Genomic DNA, 19,099 nt, shown 5'->3' on the forward strand with positions numbered 1-19,099 from the left:
CTAGATCCCCAACCTGGGGTGCCAGATGTCTAGAAACATAATTCATGTTTCTCCCACTGCTTCTAATCCATCATCCGGTTACCATAGTTATAGCTGAGAGACGGAGACGTCCCACCAACCCTGGAGTAGCCAAAGAGAAATAATTGCTGCTATTCATCTCTCTGATGTGTTTCTTAATCATCTGCTGGCTTTTGAAATGCAGGCTGATTTATAAAGTTGATCAGCCGGAGATGAGTGTGTGTTTAATTAAAGCCCTGAGGATCATCTCGAACTTTCATCGTTTTTTTTTTACCACAACGGATTAGTGCTAATTTACTAATCTCTCACGCATTAAACTCTGAATGATGTTGTGTGTCACAAAACATTCTCACTACGAATCGTTAACTTAAAAAGTCAGTCACATCCAAAACAAACATGGTTTACCACGCCAATAAGATACCAGACTAGGACTCAGGGATGACTAACCCTGGAAATCCCTTCAATCTCCACCAAGTTAGGTAAACCAGCTTTAAGTTATTTTGCGCCTCTTGTGGAATGTACTCAAAAAGTCCTTAAAATTGGTGGAGTTGGTGCCTCTACGGCAGGTATTCCCAAACTGGGGTACGCCCAATGCCGTTGGGGGTACGCCAAATAAAAATGTGATTCACATTTTCAAACAGTCCATTGATATTTTCGAACTAGGCTATACATTTGAGTCCCCCCCCCCCCTTTTTTTTTAACCATCTAGTGTTCAGCAAAATAACAACACAATGTCAAATACAGGTAGCCTAGTCAAATAACATCCAATCACATTAAACATTACTTTGTCACAACTCGATGGAACCTTCACTCTTGCGCAGACATTTAGAAACAAAACATGCCAATTTGAAAAAAAACACCAGACTTTTTTGAGCGAGAATTAAGACGACTTTTGAGTAGTAAGACAACTACAAAATCAACAGATACCATTAATAAGAAGGGGCTAGAAGACTCTTATATGGTGAGCTACCGAGTGGCTAGGACAGGCAAGCCCCATACTATTGTGAAGGACTTAATTCTTCCTGCAGCGATGGATATGGCTGGGACAATGCTGGAGGAAAAGGCCAAAATAACTACAGAGACAATGCCTTCATCAAACAACACTGTTTCACGACGCATCAGTGACATGGCAGAAGATGTTTAGAAACAATTACTGCTTTGCATACAAGCCAGTGAATTCTATGCGTTACAGCTGGATGAGTCAACAGACTGTTATGTTTATGGGGGTCAATTAAGAAAGACATCCTCTTCTGCAAACAGGAGAGGATATAGTTGAAGTTGGAAGTTTATATAAACTCTAACCAATTACATTTAAACTCAGTTTTTCACAATTCCTGACATTTAATCCTAGAAAAAATTCCCTGTTTTAGGTCAGTTAGGATCACCACTTCATTTTAAGAATGTGAAATGTCAGAATAATAATAGAGAGAATTATTTATTTCAGCTTTTATATCTTTCATCACATTCCCCGTTGGTCAAAAGTTTACATACACTCAATTAGTATTTGGTAGCATTGCCTTTAAATTGTTTAACTTGAGTCAAAGTGCGCTGGTTATCAAGGGGCAAAATATCGACATGTTTTTTTAAATTGAGAGATGAGCTTCAATTTTTCTATACTGACTGATCTGAATGATCTGAATCTAGGATTACAGGGACTCTCTGCAACTATATTCAATGTGCGGGACAGAATTGAGGCTATGATTAAGAAGTTGGAGCTCTTCTCTGTCTGCATTAACAAGGACAAGACACATGTCTTTCCATCGTTGTATGATTTGTTGTGTGCAAATGACCTCAAGCTTACGGACAATGTCAAATGTAATATAGCAAAGCACCTGAGTGAGTTGGGTGAGCAATTACACATGTACTTTCCTGAAATGGATGACACAAACAACTGGATTCGTTATCCCTTTCATGCCCTGCCTCCAGTCCACTTACCGATATCTGAACAAGAGAACTTCATCGAAATTGCAACAAGCGGTTCTGTGTAAATTGAATTTAAGATTTCTGGATTGAGCAGCGCTCAGAGTATCCTGCCTTGGCACACCGCGTTGTTAAGACACTGATGCCCTTTGCAAGCAGGTGCCTATGTGAGAGTAGATTCTCAGCCCTCACTAGCATGAAAACTAAATACAGGCACAGTTTCACGACTTCCGCCGAAGTTGGTCCCTCTCCTTGTTCGGGCGGCGTTCGGCGGTCAACGTCACCGACCTTCTAGCCATCACCAATCCACTTGTAATTTTCCATTGGTTTTGTCTTGTCTTCCATCACACCTGGTTCCAATTCCATCAATTCCATGTTGTGTATTTAACCCTTTGTTCCCCCCCATGTCCTTGTCTGTAATTGTTTATTGTAGTGCTTGTGCACGGTATGCTGGTGATTACCAGGTTTTGTTTGACCCATTTCATGTATTGTTCTGTTGACGGTGGGTTTATGTTGATTAAACGACAACGTTGTAAATCACTTTTTGGTCTCCTGCACATGAATTTCTGCCACCAGTACGCATCTCATTACACACAGACTGTGTTTGGAAAATTATTTAAGACTTAGACTCTCTCCAATACATCCCAACATTGCAGAATTATGTGCATCCTTTCTCATTAACCTGAGTTATTCACAATTTTAGATGAACAAATAAGGTTTTATATGTAAGATGGTTAAATAAAGAGCAAAATGATTGATTATTATTATATTATTATTTGTGCCCTGGTTCTATAAGAGCTCTTTGTCACTTCCCATGAGCTGGGTTGTGACAAAACTCACACTCATTCTTATGTTTAATAAATGTATCGTATAGTGTGTGTGTGTTTCAGGCTTACAATGATGGCAAAAAACAACATTTGAGAGTGCCCTGACCCTGGTGCTAGAGGGGTTACGCAGCTGGAGGTGGAATGTTTGAAGGGGTACGGGACTATAAAACGTTTGGGAACCACTGTTCTAGGGCAATACAGGGGAATGTTTGAAGGGGTACGGGACTATAAAACGTTTGGGAACCACTGCTCTAGGGCAATACAGGGGAATGTTTGAAGGGGTACGGGACTACAAAACGTTTGGGAACCACTGCTCTAGGGCAATACAGGTGAATGTTTGAAGGGGTACGGGACTATAAAACGTTTGGGAACCACTGTTCTAGGGCAATACAGGTGAATGTTTGAAGGGGTACGGGACTATAAAAAGTTTGGGAACCACTGCTCTAGGGCAATACAGGTGAATGTTTGGCATACTTTTTTTCTGAAAAAATGTGTTTGTTTCATGTATTGTGTAATTGATGTGTATATACCGTAGATACAGTGCCTTCTGAAAGTATTCAGACCCTTTGACTTATTCCACATTTAGTTACGTTACAGCCTTATTCTTAAAAATAAAATCTGCGGTCTACACACAATACCCCAATATAACGAAGCAAAAGCAGGTTTATTAAAAATAAAAACAGAAATACCTTAATTACATAATGATTCAGACCCTTGGTATGAGACTCGAAATTGAGCTCAGATGCATCCTGTTTGCATTGATCATCCTTGAGATGTTTCTACAGCTTGATTGGAGTCCACCTGTGGTAAATTCAATTGATTGGACATGATTTGGACAGTGCAATTATAAGTTGACAGTGCATGTCAGAACAAAAACCAAACCATGAGCAATATGTCCTTAGAGCTCCGAGACAGGATTGTGTCGAGGCACAGATCTGGGGAAGGGTACCATTTCTGCAGCGTTGAAGGTCTCTAAGAACACAGTGGTGTAAGGGTCGACGCTGGAGACGAGAAGCAAGTACAGGAAGTGAACATTTACTGGAAAACGGACATCAAACCAAAACAATAACAACGTCTGGACAGGGTGAGAAAAAACCATAATGACAATAATGCAGGGAACCAACTGAGGAACAGACAGATAAAGAAGGACAATCACCAAAGTAATGGAGTCCAGGTGAGTCCAATATTGCGCAGCTGCGCAAAATGGTGGTGACAGGTATGCGTATTGAAGGGCAGCCTGGCGCCCTCGAGCACCAGAGAGGAGGAGCGGGAGCAGGTGTGACAAGTGGCCTCCGTCATTCTTAAACGGAAGAAGTTTGGAACCACCAGGACTCTTCCAATTGGGGGAGAAGGACCTTGGTAAGGGAGCTCCAGAGTTCCTCTGTGGAGATGGGGGAACCTTCCAGAAGGACAACCATCTCTGCAGCTCTCCACATATCAGGCCTTTACGGTAGAGTGGCCAGACAGAAGCCACTCCTCAGTAAAAGGCACATAACAGCCTGCTTGGAGTTTGCCAAAAAGGCACCTAAGACTCTCAGACCATGAGAAACAAGATTGTCTGGTCTGATGAAACCAAGATTGAACTCTTTGGCCTGAATTCCATGCATCACATCTGGAGGAAACCTGGCACCATCCCTACGGTGAAGCATGGTGGTGGCAGCATCATGCTGTGGGGATGATCTCAGGTGGGGTCGAAGGTTCACCTTCCAACAGGACAACGTCCCTAAGCACACAGCCAAGACTACGCAGGAGTGACTTCCGCACAGATCTCTGATTGTCCTTGAGTGGCCCAGCCAGAGCCCAGACTTGAACCCGATCGAACATCTCTGGAGAGACCATGTGCAGCAACACTCCTTATCCAACCTGACAGAGCTTGAGAGGATTGTTAGAGAAGAATGGGAGAAACTCCTCAAAGCATGTATTGTCATACCCAAGAAGACTCAATGATGTAATCAACTGCCAAAGGTGCTTCAACAAAGTACTGAGTAAATGGTCTGAATACTTCTTTTGCACGCCCAATTTTTCAGTTTTTGATTTGTTAAAAAAGTTTGAAATATCCAATAAATGTCGTTCCACTTCATGATTGTGTCCTACTTGTTGTTGATTCTTCACAAAAAAATACAGTTTTATATCTTTATGTTTGAAGCCTGAAATGTGGCAAAAGGTCGCAAAGTTCAAGGGGGCCGAATACTTTCGCAAGGCACTGTATGTGCTATTGTGTGTAGATTGATGAGGGGAAAAAACAATTTAATCAATTTTAGAACAAAGCTGTAACGTAGCAAAATGTGAAAAAGTAAAGGTGTCTGAATACTTTCTGAAAGCACTGTATGTATAGTATAATTGTTGTTTATTGATGTGCTCATTCAGAGCTCATCTGATAAAGAAACTGTTGTCAGCACAATTCCCTGCTTAAATAAAGGTTAAATAAAGATAATACATAAAAAATATGTGAATGAAGCTGTGCGAGAGAGTGTGTGTGTATGTGTGTGTGTGTGTGTGTGTGTGTGTGTGTGTGTGTGTGTGTGTGTGTGTGTGTGTGTGTGTGAGAGAGAGAGAGATAGAGAGAGAGGGAGAGAGAGAGAGACAACATGAGCTGATTGTGCAAATGTATTTATGTTTTCAATAATCATTTGAACACTGAAATATAGTTTACATGTTGTCAACAGTCTAAGCCAATCCAATCTGTTTTGTCTATAGGGGATTTAAAGTGTGTGTGTGTGTGTGTGTGTGTCAGGTGGTCTGTCTGTGCTTGTGCTTGTGCTTGTCTGAGTAATTGTTATTGTGTACATTTAATTGGTTGTGAGTTAAAAATGTCTGTCACTGTGATGTGTTGTGTTTGTGTTCGGGCATGTGGACATTCGTATGTGTGTGTGTATGTGTGTGTATTTGGGCATGTGGACATTCGTGTGTGTGTGTGTGTTTGGGCATGTGGACATTTGTATGTGTGTGTATGTGTGTGTGTGTGTTTGGGCATGTGGACATTCGTATGTATGTGTGTGTGTGTGTGTGTGTGTGTGTTCGGCATGTGGACATTCGTATGTGTGTGTGTGTGTGTGTTTGGGCATGTGGACATTCGTATGTGTGTGTGTGTGTGTGTGTGTGTGTGTGTGTGTGTGTGTGTGTGTGTGTGTGTGTGTGTGTGTGTGTGTGTGTGTGTGTTCGGGCATGTGGACATTTGTATGTGTGTGTGTTTGGGCATGTGCATGTGTGTGTGTGTGAAAGAGAGAACGAGACACAGCAGGGTTATGTGGCTGAGATGATGGGCCGGCGGAGTTTCCAGGGCTGCCCTGCTCGGTGCTCAGCCAGGAGGAGCTTCTGTCACCTGTCTCTCTCCAATCACCTGTGAGCACCTGCAGCTGTCATTACCATCTGGAACACACACACACACTCGCGCACCCATACTCTCTCTCTCTCTCTCTCTCTCTCTCACACACACACACACACACACACACACACACACACATACACACACACACACACACACACACACACACACACACACACACACACACACACACACACACACACACACACACACACACACACACACACACACAGAGACATATTTGTGTTTTCTTCACCTTGAGGTCTTGAAGTTTCACTGGTCAGCAGTCACACAACTAGTACCTGTAATCATTTAGCTTCAAGCTGTAAGTAATGTTGCACATCACATAACAATAATCACCAAGGGACAATACGTACAATCATACAAATATATCTGTTTGTTTTATTGAATAATATTCTATAGTAAGACATCTCCCATTGAGTCAGGTGTGAGTTACTATAGAAATTAACTCAGGTCTGATGATAAGTATCTCTCCTCCAGTTAGGTGTGACATACGATAGAAATGTACACAGGTCTGATAGTAAACATCTCCCCCCGAGTCAGATGTGAGTTACTATAGAAATATACACAAGTCTGATGGTAAACTCAGGGAGAGGGTGAGGAGAGGGGCCTCTGTGTCTCTAGTTACTGAAGAGGATGTGTCATCCCTTATTGTGGGAGTTGGTAAATGGTGGTGCATGCATGTTATGAAAAAATGATCATGTCAACCTGGACTTGTTGTCCTTATTGCAGACTTCTGGACTGTTTAGTATCCTGTTAGTCCTCCTTGCTGGCTGTTAATCCTTGCTGAAGACTGTTTGTCGTCCTTGCAAGTTGGTTGTCCCCATGACAGATTGTTAGTCCTCGATGCATTGTTATTACACTCTAGTCTTTTTGTTGTGGCTGGAGAGTTAGTAGATCCATCTCTGCTCTATCGCCATGTAAAGTCGCACCTGTGTTCATTGTCCCCTGGGAACGGTGGGAGGGGTCAAAGAAGTCAGCCCTTCTTTCATTGGCTCCATCTGTGCCAAGGCCCATCTTATTAATAAGTATGGCTCTTGTTGGAAGACGTCTGTAACTTTTGGAAGACAAGAGGAAAGGATTGAGATCAACCAAGAGCCGAGAGGAGAAAGGAGATGGCGTGGTTAGTTTTTGGAAGACTTGTGTCACCCTAACGCTGAGCCCAGTGGGTGCTGGGACAGTCTGGACATTGCTGGGAATGGTCATAACTGACTGACAGACCAGTCCCTCTAGGATTTCGCAGGGATGTTTTGTGATATTTTTGCTGGGGGAAATGTTTTATTTTGCTGCAGCAATTCTGATATTCTGCATGGCAATATGAAGTGATTTTGTCCAATTTGTTGTGAAAATGCGCTAACGAGGGAAAAAGTTTCTTGGCGTGTAGCTTATTTTTCCTATATTTAACTGTGTAGCTTAATTGAACTCTATGTGGTAAATGTGCAGTGATTGGTTGGAATTGCAAGCCATATTTTTGTGCTGCGTATGGGTCTGTTTTATGCGATAATGCAATGATTTTACTCTTTTATGAGGAAATAGTGCTGTGATGCAGGGAATTCTTGATTTTGCTAAATAATTTGCCATGGCGGAATCCGGGAGGGACTGACAGACAGGTGCTGGCTTTAAGAGGACAGATCTATCTAACCCTTTGCATGTTTCCACACACTCTTCCTCTGACTACATTTACAGTTTAGTGTTAAATCTCTTGCACCCTGTGTAACTCAATCACACTGTAGGATTCAGTGAGTGCATCATTTAGCATTCTGTGGGAATGATGAACCAGTGTCTTTACCACTTCACCCCACCACAAAACTTTTGTTCACCTACAAAACCACACTGAAGGGAGGATTGGTCTGAGGAAAGCAAAAACCTCCCTCCCTTAAGTCTCCGTCAGAAAAACATGACAAAGCAGAACAAAAGAAAACACAACAAGAAACATTTATCACATTCATTCTTCAAGATATTTTCTGAAAATATATCAACACAAGACCTCACATTTCACAGATATGTTTTTTTACACAGACATAGCTATATAGTAATATTTATATGAAACAATGAGCCAGGAGAGCACCATTCAAAAGGGTAAGTTTGTTCTAAATCCAATTTGTGTACAGTAGACTGACAGCCCCTATACCTTAAACATCCCTGTTTAATCACAATGGTTACTGTAAGCCAGACTTTGGTCTTGGCAGTACCGTCAAGTCCTTCAGAAGAACCCTATAAGCGTTCATTATTATTATTATAACGTTTAGCCACTCTTTTTTTCTTTGTAGTATGAGAGTGGTGTTCCCCGTTTGACCCCAGTTTTGATTCGAACCCAAGACCAAGATCCTTGTAACATATAGAGTGCACTCTAGTGGAGTTCTATAGCAGTGAACTTTGAATAAATTCCCTGGTTTTCCCAACCAGAAACTTGGACCAAAGTGCCCGGAACTTTGCAACCGTAGGCCTCACTGTCTCAGAAAAGGACGGTAAAAGTACAGAAAAACCAGGCAGCTCAATGCATGGCCAAATCACACTGGCCAGTGGTAATGGTCCAGTTCTATTGGGCTATTGGTCTCTAAAGTGTGCCATAAGATGGAAGAATATCTCCCCCACAGCTGTTGTGAAAGAGGCCACTTTGTCCAGTTTACAGGTTGGAATCGGACAACACTGCTCTGAGTTCATTATCAACAAACTTGGTTTGCTCCCCCCTCTGCACCTAAGGGAAATTATTGCTCTCAACGCTAGACTATTGCTCTCCAGCTTGGCTTTTATTGAGTCTATTGATCGTCACTCTCATGCCCTTTTTTTCTATCTTTTCCTCTCTCTTTCTCTCCTTTTTCTCTCTCACACACTCATACACACATACAGGTAGGTCATTACACTCACTCAGTCAGTCTTACACACACCTACATGTACAAAGACACACACACACATAGTGTGCTACAGCGAAGGGTAATGGGCAGTAGACACATAGAACACTAGTTGGGGAGATTGAGCAGGAAATGAAGCGTGACTTCCAAGCACATATGAGAGGGCATGTGTGAACCACATTCTCAATGTCACTACCCCTCACTTCATGGGACCTGCTCTGTCTTAGGCATACACCTCACCAAATATTGATCTGCCGTTCATTCGCCGGGTTGGTTTTAGGGACCACTTGATGGTGGGCGGCAGTCAGCAATTCTACATGTTTGCACTCTGTTTGCAAATTACAGCTGGCAGTCTGTTCAGAGGTGTTAAGTACTCTAAGCTGGCGAACGCTACCGGTGTTTTTATTTTTGCCTCAACCAGGTAAAGATCTCTCTGGCATACTCTCAATATCAGAATCTAAGAGCCCTGCCTCACATTATATTTCAGAACTATTTAACTTTCTCTGCTTCACATCCAATTTCAGAACTATTGAACTTTCTCCGTCTCACATTCTATATCAGAACTAGTGAACTTAGGTTGTCTCACATTCTATCTCAGAACTATTGAACTTTGTTTGTCTCACATTCTATCTCAGAACTATTGAACTTTGGTTGTCTCACATTCTATCTCAGAACTATTGAACTTTGGTTGTCTCACATTCTATCTCAGAACTTTGAACTTTCTCTGTCTCACATTCTATCTCAGAACTTTGAACTTTCTCTGTCTCACATTCTATCTCAGAACTTTGAACTTTCTCTGTCTCACATTCTATCTCAAAACTATTGAACTTCCTTTGTCTCACATTCTATCTCTGAAATATTGAACTTCCTTTGTCTCACATTCTATCTCAGAACTATTGAACTTTGTTTGTCTCACATTCTATCTCAAAACTATTGAACTTTGTTTGTTTCACATTCTATCTCAGAACTTTGAACTTTCTCTGTCTCACATTCTATCTCAGAACTTTGAACTTTCTCTGTCTCACATTCTATCTCAGAACTTTGAACTTTCTCTGTCTCACATTCTATCTCAGAACTATTGAACTTCCTTTGTCTCACATTCTATCTCAGAACTATTGAACTTCCTTTGTCTCACATTCTATCTCTGAACTATTGAACTTCCTTTGTCTCACATTCTATCTCAGAACTATTGAACTTCCTTTGCCTCACATCAGTGACATGGCAGGAGATGTTTTGAAACAATTACTGCTTCGCATACAAGCCAGTGAATTATATGCGTTACAGCTGTATGAGTCAACAGACGTGGCGGACCTGGCACAGCTCCTTGTATATATCCGTTACATTTATGGGGGGTCAATTAAACATCCTCTTCTGCAAACCACTGGAAACCAGGACAACAGGAAATTATATTTTGTAAGTACTGGACAGCTTTGTGACAGCAAATGGACATTGATGATCTAGATGTGTTGGTATCTGTACTGATGGCACAAAAGCCATGACAGGGAGACATAGTGTAGTGGTAACGGGCGTGCAAGCAGTTGCTCCCGACTCCACTTGAGTACACTGCAGCATCCAGCGAGAGGCTCCTGCTGCCACGGGAATGCCTGACAGCTTGAAAGAAGTTTTGGACACTACAGTGAAAATGGTTAACTTTGTTAAGGTCCCTGAACTCTTGTGTATTTTCTGCACCATGCAATGATCTAGGAAGCGACCATGTAACGCTTTTACAGCATACAGAAGTACACTGGTTATTAAGGCACAAAGGATTGCCACGTTTTTTAAAAGCTTAAAGTTTTCTATACTGACCGTAATTTTCACTTGTCTGACCTCGTGCATGATGACGAGTTTCTCACACAACTATCCTGTCTGGGTGATGTTTTTTCTCGCCTGAATGATCTGAATCTAGGATTACAGGGACTCTCCACAACTATATTCATTGTGCAGGACAAAATTGAGACTATGATTAAGAAGTTGGAGCTCTTCTCTGTCTGCATTAACAAGGACAACACGTCTTTCCATCATTGTATGATTTCTGTGTGCAATTGAACTCAAGCTTACGAACAATGTCAAATGTGATATAGCAAAGCACCTGAGTGAGTTGGGTGAGCAATTACACAGGTACTTTCCTGAAACGGATGACACAAACAACTAAATTCGTTATCCTTTTCATGCCCTGCTTCCAGTCCACTTACCGATATCTGAACAAGAGAGCCTCACCGAAATTGCAACAAGCGAAAATTGAATTTAATCAGAAGCCACTGCCAGATTTCTGGATTTGGCTGCGCTCAGAGTACCCTGCCGTGGCACATCACGCTGTTAAGACACTGACGCCCTTTGCAACCAGGTACCTATGTGAGAGTGGATTCTCAGCCCTCACTAGCATGAAAACTAAACTAAATACAGGCAGAGTGTGGAAAATGATTTAAGACGGAGTCTCTCTCCAATACAAGCCAACATTGTAGAGTTATGTGCGTCCTTTCTCATTAACCTGTGGTGAGTTATTCACAATTTTAGATGAACACATAAGGTTTTATGTGTGATGGTTAAATAAAGAGCAAAATTATTGATTATTATTATATTATTATTTGTGCCCTGGTCCTAAAAGTGCTCTTTGTCACTTCCCACGAGCGGGTTTGTGACAAAAACTCACACTCATTCTTATGTTTAATAAATGTATCGTATAGTTTGTGTGTTTCAGGCTTACAATGATGGCAAAAAACAACATTTGAGAGTGCGCTGACCCTGGTGCTGGAGGGGGTACGCAGCTGGAGGTTGAATGTTTGAAGGGATACAGGACTATATGGGGCGGCAGGGCAGCCTAGTGGTTAGAGTGTTGGACTAGTAACCAGAAGGTTGCAAGTTCAAATTCCTGAGCTGACAAGGTACAAATCTCTCGTTCTGCCCCTGAATAGGCAGTTAACCCACTGTTCCTAGGCCGTCATTGAAAATAAGAATTTGTTTTAACTGACTTGCCTAGTAAAACATGTTTTTTAAAGGTTTGGGATCCACTGCTCTAGACCATCTCAGACATACTCTCGTCCTTAATAACATGCAGAAAACTCCCATCTCACAGTCTGTACATTCTGGAACATTTGTATCCATTCTCCCTCTCTGTGTGCATTCTTCTGTAATGTTGGTCAACATATTTACAGGCAGTCCACTGCGACTGGATTTTTCTCCAAGAGACTGTGGTATAAGTCTCCACATTGGCTGGATATTAAAGGAGGTCAGTGCAGTGCTGCTCTGTAATATACAATGGCATGCTAGCTCACTCTAACAGCATAGTCGCCATGGCAGGAACATGCTACGCTGCTATGTACAAGGTCAGAAATGCCTTTCGGCATTTTACTGTACATATCACCATGCCTAGAAAAGCAACCTTCTGTACACTGGGCTGTTCCTGTATATGTTGTGCTGTGCTGTTGTCCACAATTTGTTTTAGATTGTATTGCCCATTGATACCTGCAGCACTCTCAGGCCAATAACAATACCGTGACAGTGCTGTGTTTGAAAGGTGGCCATTTGCCCCACAAATGTCACCTCCCCAGAGAAGGACATCACAAAGAGAGCCCTCCCAGTGCCCTATGTCCAGGGTGAAGGACATTGCAGAAGTCACCTCCCACTTAACACACACACGCACGCACACAAACCCACACATGCACACACAGGCATACACACACAATGCACTCCCAAAATAAACTCACATATTCCCACAAACATCGCTACACTGGGGGAAGAACACAATCACAAACAGCCACGCACACAAAGAAATCCATATTTGCGAGTGGATTCCTCTGTGCTGATTTGATAAGGCTGGTGAGTGGATAAGGAGTGGGACGTCTGTAGAATAGTAAGTAGGGGCTCCAGCTCAGAGCCTCCTCAGGCTTTGATGTCAGCTTTAAACTCGGCTTTATGTCGACAACAGTTGCCAAGCAAAGGATACACTCAACAATCACTGGCATTACCTTTCAGGTGACAGAGAATCTAATCAATTTAAGACAGTAGCATTCCTTTAAATCCAATCCTTAACAGTTCTCTGAAATACTGTATTTTTGTGGATTATGGTCAACAAAAAAGAGCACCACAAGCTGAGTTAGGGAGGCTGGCAAATAGGGAGATTGTTAAGCAGGCGCATTCATAACCACTCACTCAGTAACTATCTCACACACTTGCAAAAAAGCTGACTTTCTCTTTTAACACAGCCCAGCTCTTAAAGAGACTCAAAACTGTACAAATATTGCAGAGACTAGTTACAACATTTTACATAAATGTAGGTGAATAATTCAAGCAATGATGGCTGTATTCCATAAAACCCCCTGGAAAGAACCTTCAAAGAGTTACATCATAATAACATAGCCTCATTTTGGGCCCAGAGGGTATTTAGCTCCATCACTCTCTCACATGCTCAGAGTCAGCCTGCTGAGCACAAACTGAAATCATCTCTGTCAGGCTACTGTTATGTGGGCCAGACATGGCAGTCATGTACAAGTCGGGGCTCTCATCGTTTTTTGGACATGGTGCTTTCATGGCTCCAGAAGGGAAAATGGCTATTCACTTCAGATAATGGAATACCCTGAAATTTCTGTCTGTGAGATTATTGCAAAGTTATACAGTAGTTGAATCATCATTATCACCATAATCACCGTAACCATTGTAATTATTATTATCATCATCATCCTCATGATTTATTATCATAAACTTCTTCAGTTCCCTCCATTATTACCTTCCTCATTGTGATTGATCGTTAGAGAAAGGAACTTTGAAAGAGGGAGATAGAAAAGGTCATCTTGTAGCCTGTAGATATAACTCTGATCCCAAAAGGGCTTGCTTGACTTGTCTCTTTCAACAGATGATTTGGCTTTTTTGAAATTGATTTGCTGACTGCAGTTCAACAGACAGCCCTGCTACCAAATAAAAATAGACCCCCCCCCGATGTTGTCCAATAAAACATAATTTTGATGTCCCGCCTCCAGCTGTGAGGTGTGTGATTTGCAGGTGGACAGATGGTGGAGGCCAGGCATAGTCACACTTTCACCACGGTGATTGCCATTAATTAGAAGAGTGGACTCGAGAGTAGTAATTATGATGACATGAAGTGATTATTGTTACACACCTCTCTCTCACACATACACACAGACACAATCACACATTCGCACATCAAAATACAACAATTATAAATTAAAGTGTGTGCGCGAGTGGAGGTGATTTCTAGAAACTAGGACAGGTGATGGGAAGGCAGTAGATGAATGACAGAGAGATTATACAGGCTGTGCCTTTGGTAGTGAGTGTGCTAGAGGAGAAGGGGTAAAGGTGATTGACAGGGAGGAAGGGTGGTGGTGCTGACTTGGGCCCTTGTCTATCTTCCTCTCTGGTGGCAGGTGAGAGGAATTCCTCCTAGACCCAGACCTGATGGGCTGTTGACCCCTGACACTTCATCATGGTGCAGCCCAGTGCACTTCTGGGGAAAGGGGACCATTCCTCCAGCCAGCCCAAGTGCATGATGGGCGATTAAGTCCCTATTTAGTTCTCAGTGTCACTGCTGCCCCTCCCCCACCATCGGTCCCCTGTGCTACGAGGCATCAGCCTTGGGGGCTTTTTTTTCTTTCCTGCAGTTCTTGATGGAGAAAGTTCTTTCATGACGTTCTTCTGACGTCTTCACTGTCTTCTGGGCAGGGCCTTCTTTCTCTTTCTCTTTGTCTTTCTCTTTCTCTTTCTCTTTCTGTTCGTTGACTAGCTCGTGTAGCGATGGCTCCTTATACATGGCAACTGTGGGGCAGATAAGGGAAACAGTTGAAGTGTCCCAATGGTGAACATAAGCATCTATAAGCATTTATAATAACTTTACACGTTTCTGATATATCCCTGTTTAGTAAAACAATCAGCACAGCATGGACAGGAGGGCACGTGACCAACCTTCTATAACTTTAGGCAGGAAGTGTGCAGCACCTTTGGTCTTCTTCACCCGGTTGCCCTTCATGACTTGTCCGTCGCGGTTGATACCGATATACCAGGAGCGGCCCGACTGGCTCTGTCTGTAGAGCATGGAGGAGTACGTCACGTAGTAGTTCTCAAACACACTCTCCTTGAACTTACACTCGGGGGTGAAGTGTTCCTAAAGAGGGAGACAGAGACACAGAGAGAGAGAGAGAGAGAGAGAGAGAGAGAGAGAGAGAGAGAGAGAGAGAGAGAGAGAGAGAGAGAGAGACAGAAGAGAGAGAGAGAGAGAGAGAGAGAGAGACTGTCACATTAACAAACAATCAGGCAAGCTAAAACAAACATCGTGAGAGGAACTGCTATACACATTCAGTCAACACTGAAACACAAACATACATTCATACAAATGTATGCATAGTATGTGCTCACACATACTGTACACAAGCACACACAAACTCAGTGAAAAACAGATGAATTATGAAAGTTGTGTCTAAAGGGAATCGTAGGGAAAGCTAGGATTCTATGTGTATTCATGTTTCTTTGAAAGCGAGAACATCCTGGTCTTTGGGGAGAAGGGTGTGGAGTGATTTCACTCGTAGTGAGGCATTACATTATAGCATCAGTGGTACAAACTTAACACAAACTAAGGTACAGAGGAAGAGACAAACCACTGGGAAATCCACCTACAAATACAAACACATAGTATGCAAATGAACAAATATACACATATTAACTTACTTTGGAAGTACATGAAAGTTCAGAGGCAGAACAAATGGTTCAAATGGAAGTCCCTTTCAACCTTCAAATGAAAAGATTCAATCCAGAGCATTCACACTGTCCTACTAGGTGACAGTGAACACACAGCAGCACCCACGGCTTCCCAAGTTAAATCTTTCAAACAGTTAGAACCCAGTTATTGGCTGTTAGCACATATCCCCAGTACCCACACCAGTGCTTAACCCTCCTACCTCTAGCACTAACATAAGGACCATTAAACCCTGCAGAATGTTTCCTGGTGATTGTAACCACTAGCGACAGGTATACATCTCTCTTAGTCACCGTCAGGGTCCTTCCCCTGTCAGAGAGCAAACCCAATCTGCACGATTGATTTAGTGAGAGCAGCAGGGCAGAAACAGCTGACTGGATACTTTCTCTGAGACTTAGGGAGATTGGTGGAGATGGAGGACTCGTCAGGGATGAAGGAGCTCCATGGTCACACATTCACAGATCATCACCTCTCACCTTCAAGGTGCTGTGGCATGCATGTCTGGGAAAGCCAATCACGTGCTGTATCTACGAGTGGTACCATACCCTTTCCCGCCCACCCTCACCCCTATTCTCTGTCGTACCCCCGGTACCACCTCAGCCCCACCCCTATTCTCTATCGTACCCCCGGTACCACCTCAGCCCCACCCCTATTCTCTATCGTACCCCCGGTACCACCTCAGCCCCACCCCTATTCTCTATCGTACCCCCGGTACCACCTCAGCCCCACCCCTATTCTCTATCGTACCCCCGGTACCACCTTTTCTGTCGTATCCCCGATACCACCCCAGCCCCACCCCTGTTCTCTATCATACCTCCAGACCACCCCAGCCCCACCCCTTCTCTCTATCGTACCTCCAGACCACCCCAGCCCCACCCCTGCTCCCTATCATACCCCCAGACCACCCCAGCCCCACCCCTGCTCTCTATCGTACCTCCAAACCACCCCAGCCCCACCCCTGCTCTCTATCGTACCTCCAGACTACCCCAGCCCCACCCCTATTCTCTATCGTACCTCCAGACCACCCCATCCCCACCCCTGCTCTCTATCGTACCTCCAGACCACCCCAGCCCCACCCCTGCTCTCTATCGTACCTCCAGACCACCCCAGCCCCACCCCTGCTCTCTATCGTACCTCCAGACCACCCCAGCCCCACCCCTGCTCTCTATCGTACCTCCAGACCACCCCAGCCCCACCCCTGCTCTCTATCGTACCTCCAGACCACCCCAGCCCCACCCCTGTTCTGTATCGTACCTCCAGACCACCCCAGACCCACCCCTGTTCTCTATCGTACCCCGGTACCATCCCAGCCCTGCTTACCTATAGGTACATTCCACCTCTACATCACAGAGTTATTTATAGATCTTCTGACAAGTCTGATATCTTCAGCTGCACTCACACACACCAGAGGAGATCAATAGATGATCTGCTTCATTCATTATTAATCAGGCTGGAGAGAGGCCTGCTCCCCTGGACCTGCAGGGGAAAGCAGTGCACAAATGCATTTTCAATGAGTCTCCAATCACCATAACCCAGGACCCCACCACTGACCTATGTGTCCCCATAACCCAAAACTAATCCTCTGATCATCACCAGGCATTATAACCCATCACTAAGACCTAGATTACCTTAAATTCTGAAATGACCCTCATGGTAACAACCTCCGTTCTCTGAAATTATACCATCAGAAAAACCCACAAGGCGACTTCTGAACATTACCATGTTGATAATCCTTGATGAATTCTGTGGAATGATCCTTGTGATAACCCACTTCCTCATCATAACATCTATCTAACAGCATTTTGTAGCCAGGCGTCTCCTGAGGATTCCTGGCAAGATGTCAGCAGAGAGGAATTACCCTGATCATAACCGACTGCTAAACCCCTGAACTAATCATCCTGATAACCCCCAACTCAGCTACCATGGCTGCTACAGTATATCTAACTCACACAGCCTAGTTTCTGTAATTACCATACCTTTAATCCATGACTCAGCCTCAAGGTAACCCACTATCTATCTTTGCAGGATGGTAGAGGACTCCCCATGACGTGACCTTCAAACCTCCACTGATTTAGCCTCTACCTTTGAGCCCACCTTAAGAACCAGTTGAGTAAATATGTGTGTGGAACCTGACAGGGAGGGTCACCCTTTTTAAGTGCAGAAGAGGGACATTTTCATTTAAAGATGAGTGCTTGGACTAAAGTATAAAATGGAATAAAAATCTCATCCTTCACTGGTGACTTATTGACTGACTCAGGCGGGTTCCTTCCCCTGCATCTCCAGCCAGAATGAATTCTAATGAAATCCTGCGAGAGAGGTAATATCCAGCGTCCGTGCAGAGAATCCTGAGGATGGGTAGAACCTCTTTATCATGCAAAGCAGTATCCCTACCTTCCCCTCCCCCTCTCTCCTCCTCTACCTCCTTCTCCCTCAGCCAGCCCTTATGTCTGATTACATCTACCTACCTGCTCCAGGACGCTTAACTCCTAACACCACCTTATGCTACGCTGCTCTGCTCTGTTCTCCTGGAACAATAATCAAGCCAAGGACTCAGACCAGGGGCTAGCACACCAGGCTACAAGCTACCCCTAACAATGTTTACACAACCTTTCAGATCAATTGGTGTAACTGGTACCTCTTCTCCAGCCATGCAGTTGGGTCCATTCATACATGTTCATAGTGTGGGAGTTCTCTCCCACTTTTAATTTGAGGCCTATTTTAACACTGAATTAAGTTAAAACATCAATGTGACATTATTACATACAAAGATATATGATGACATTTAAAATTGTAAATGTAATAAAACAACAAACTTTTCTATGGAGTTTTTATGACATGCGCCCCATTAAAAGACCGGTAGCCGCCCGGTAGCCTTCACATGTGTAGCTTGTTGTTTATGTTTGCCAATCAAAGTCAATACAGGCACTGTTATACTGTATCGGATGATACAAAGTTAGCTAGTCTTGGCTGTAGCCAAGTTGCCTTGGCTACTGCATCTCTCCCTCTGTCTGCTCCTCCCATCTCACACACACGGGCCCCTCCGTTGCGGCAGCAAAAGAGCTCCAGCCTCTCTCTCTTGCACAGCAGTGCTCACGTTAAAACAGTACCTAAAAAAAACATATGTATTTTGAATATCTAGATATCCATCAAAAATGTATGATACTGTTCGAATAGTGAAATTATTCAAATGCCCGTTCCCTAGCTAAAAATTGAGGTACTGTTTCCTTGGCGTAGTCCTCTGTATTGTCACCAGGGGTTGTAGTGACACATTAGGCAGTCCTGCCTGTGTCTGTTGATCTCCCCCAGCAGTCCCTTGGTAATCTAGGGCCTTTTACCTTTCCCTGTCTCCTCCATCCTCTGTGACCCGAAAACCGATAATTGGTCAAGTGGTCGGGGAGAGTGTCAATTCGTTAGTAGGTGAACGGAAGAGTGTCCT

General features: G+C 43.5%; 1 protein-coding gene across 1 annotated transcript in view; it reads right to left on the reverse strand.

Annotated features, from left to right (window-relative positions):
- Window positions 1–13,822: 13,822 nt before the first annotated feature.
- The window catches only part of LOC139387977 (fibroblast growth factor 11-like), a 68,170-nt gene continuing 62,893 nt past the window's right edge, over window positions 13,823–19,099 (reverse strand). The window contains exons 4-5 of the mRNA XM_071134428.1: window positions 14,877–15,075; window positions 13,823–14,729 (exon numbers count right to left, since the gene is read on the reverse strand). Of these exons, the coding sequence (XP_070990529.1) occupies window positions 14,533–14,729; window positions 14,877–15,075 (396 nt within the window). The 3' untranslated portion in view covers window positions 13,823–14,532. The remainder of the gene's footprint in view (window positions 14,730–14,876; window positions 15,076–19,099) is intronic.

Source organism: Oncorhynchus clarkii, chromosome 29, assembly GCF_045791955.1.
Source record: "Oncorhynchus clarkii lewisi isolate Uvic-CL-2024 chromosome 29, UVic_Ocla_1.0, whole genome shotgun sequence".
In the NCBI taxonomy this organism is placed as follows: Eukaryota; Metazoa; Chordata; class Actinopteri; order Salmoniformes; family Salmonidae; genus Oncorhynchus; species Oncorhynchus clarkii.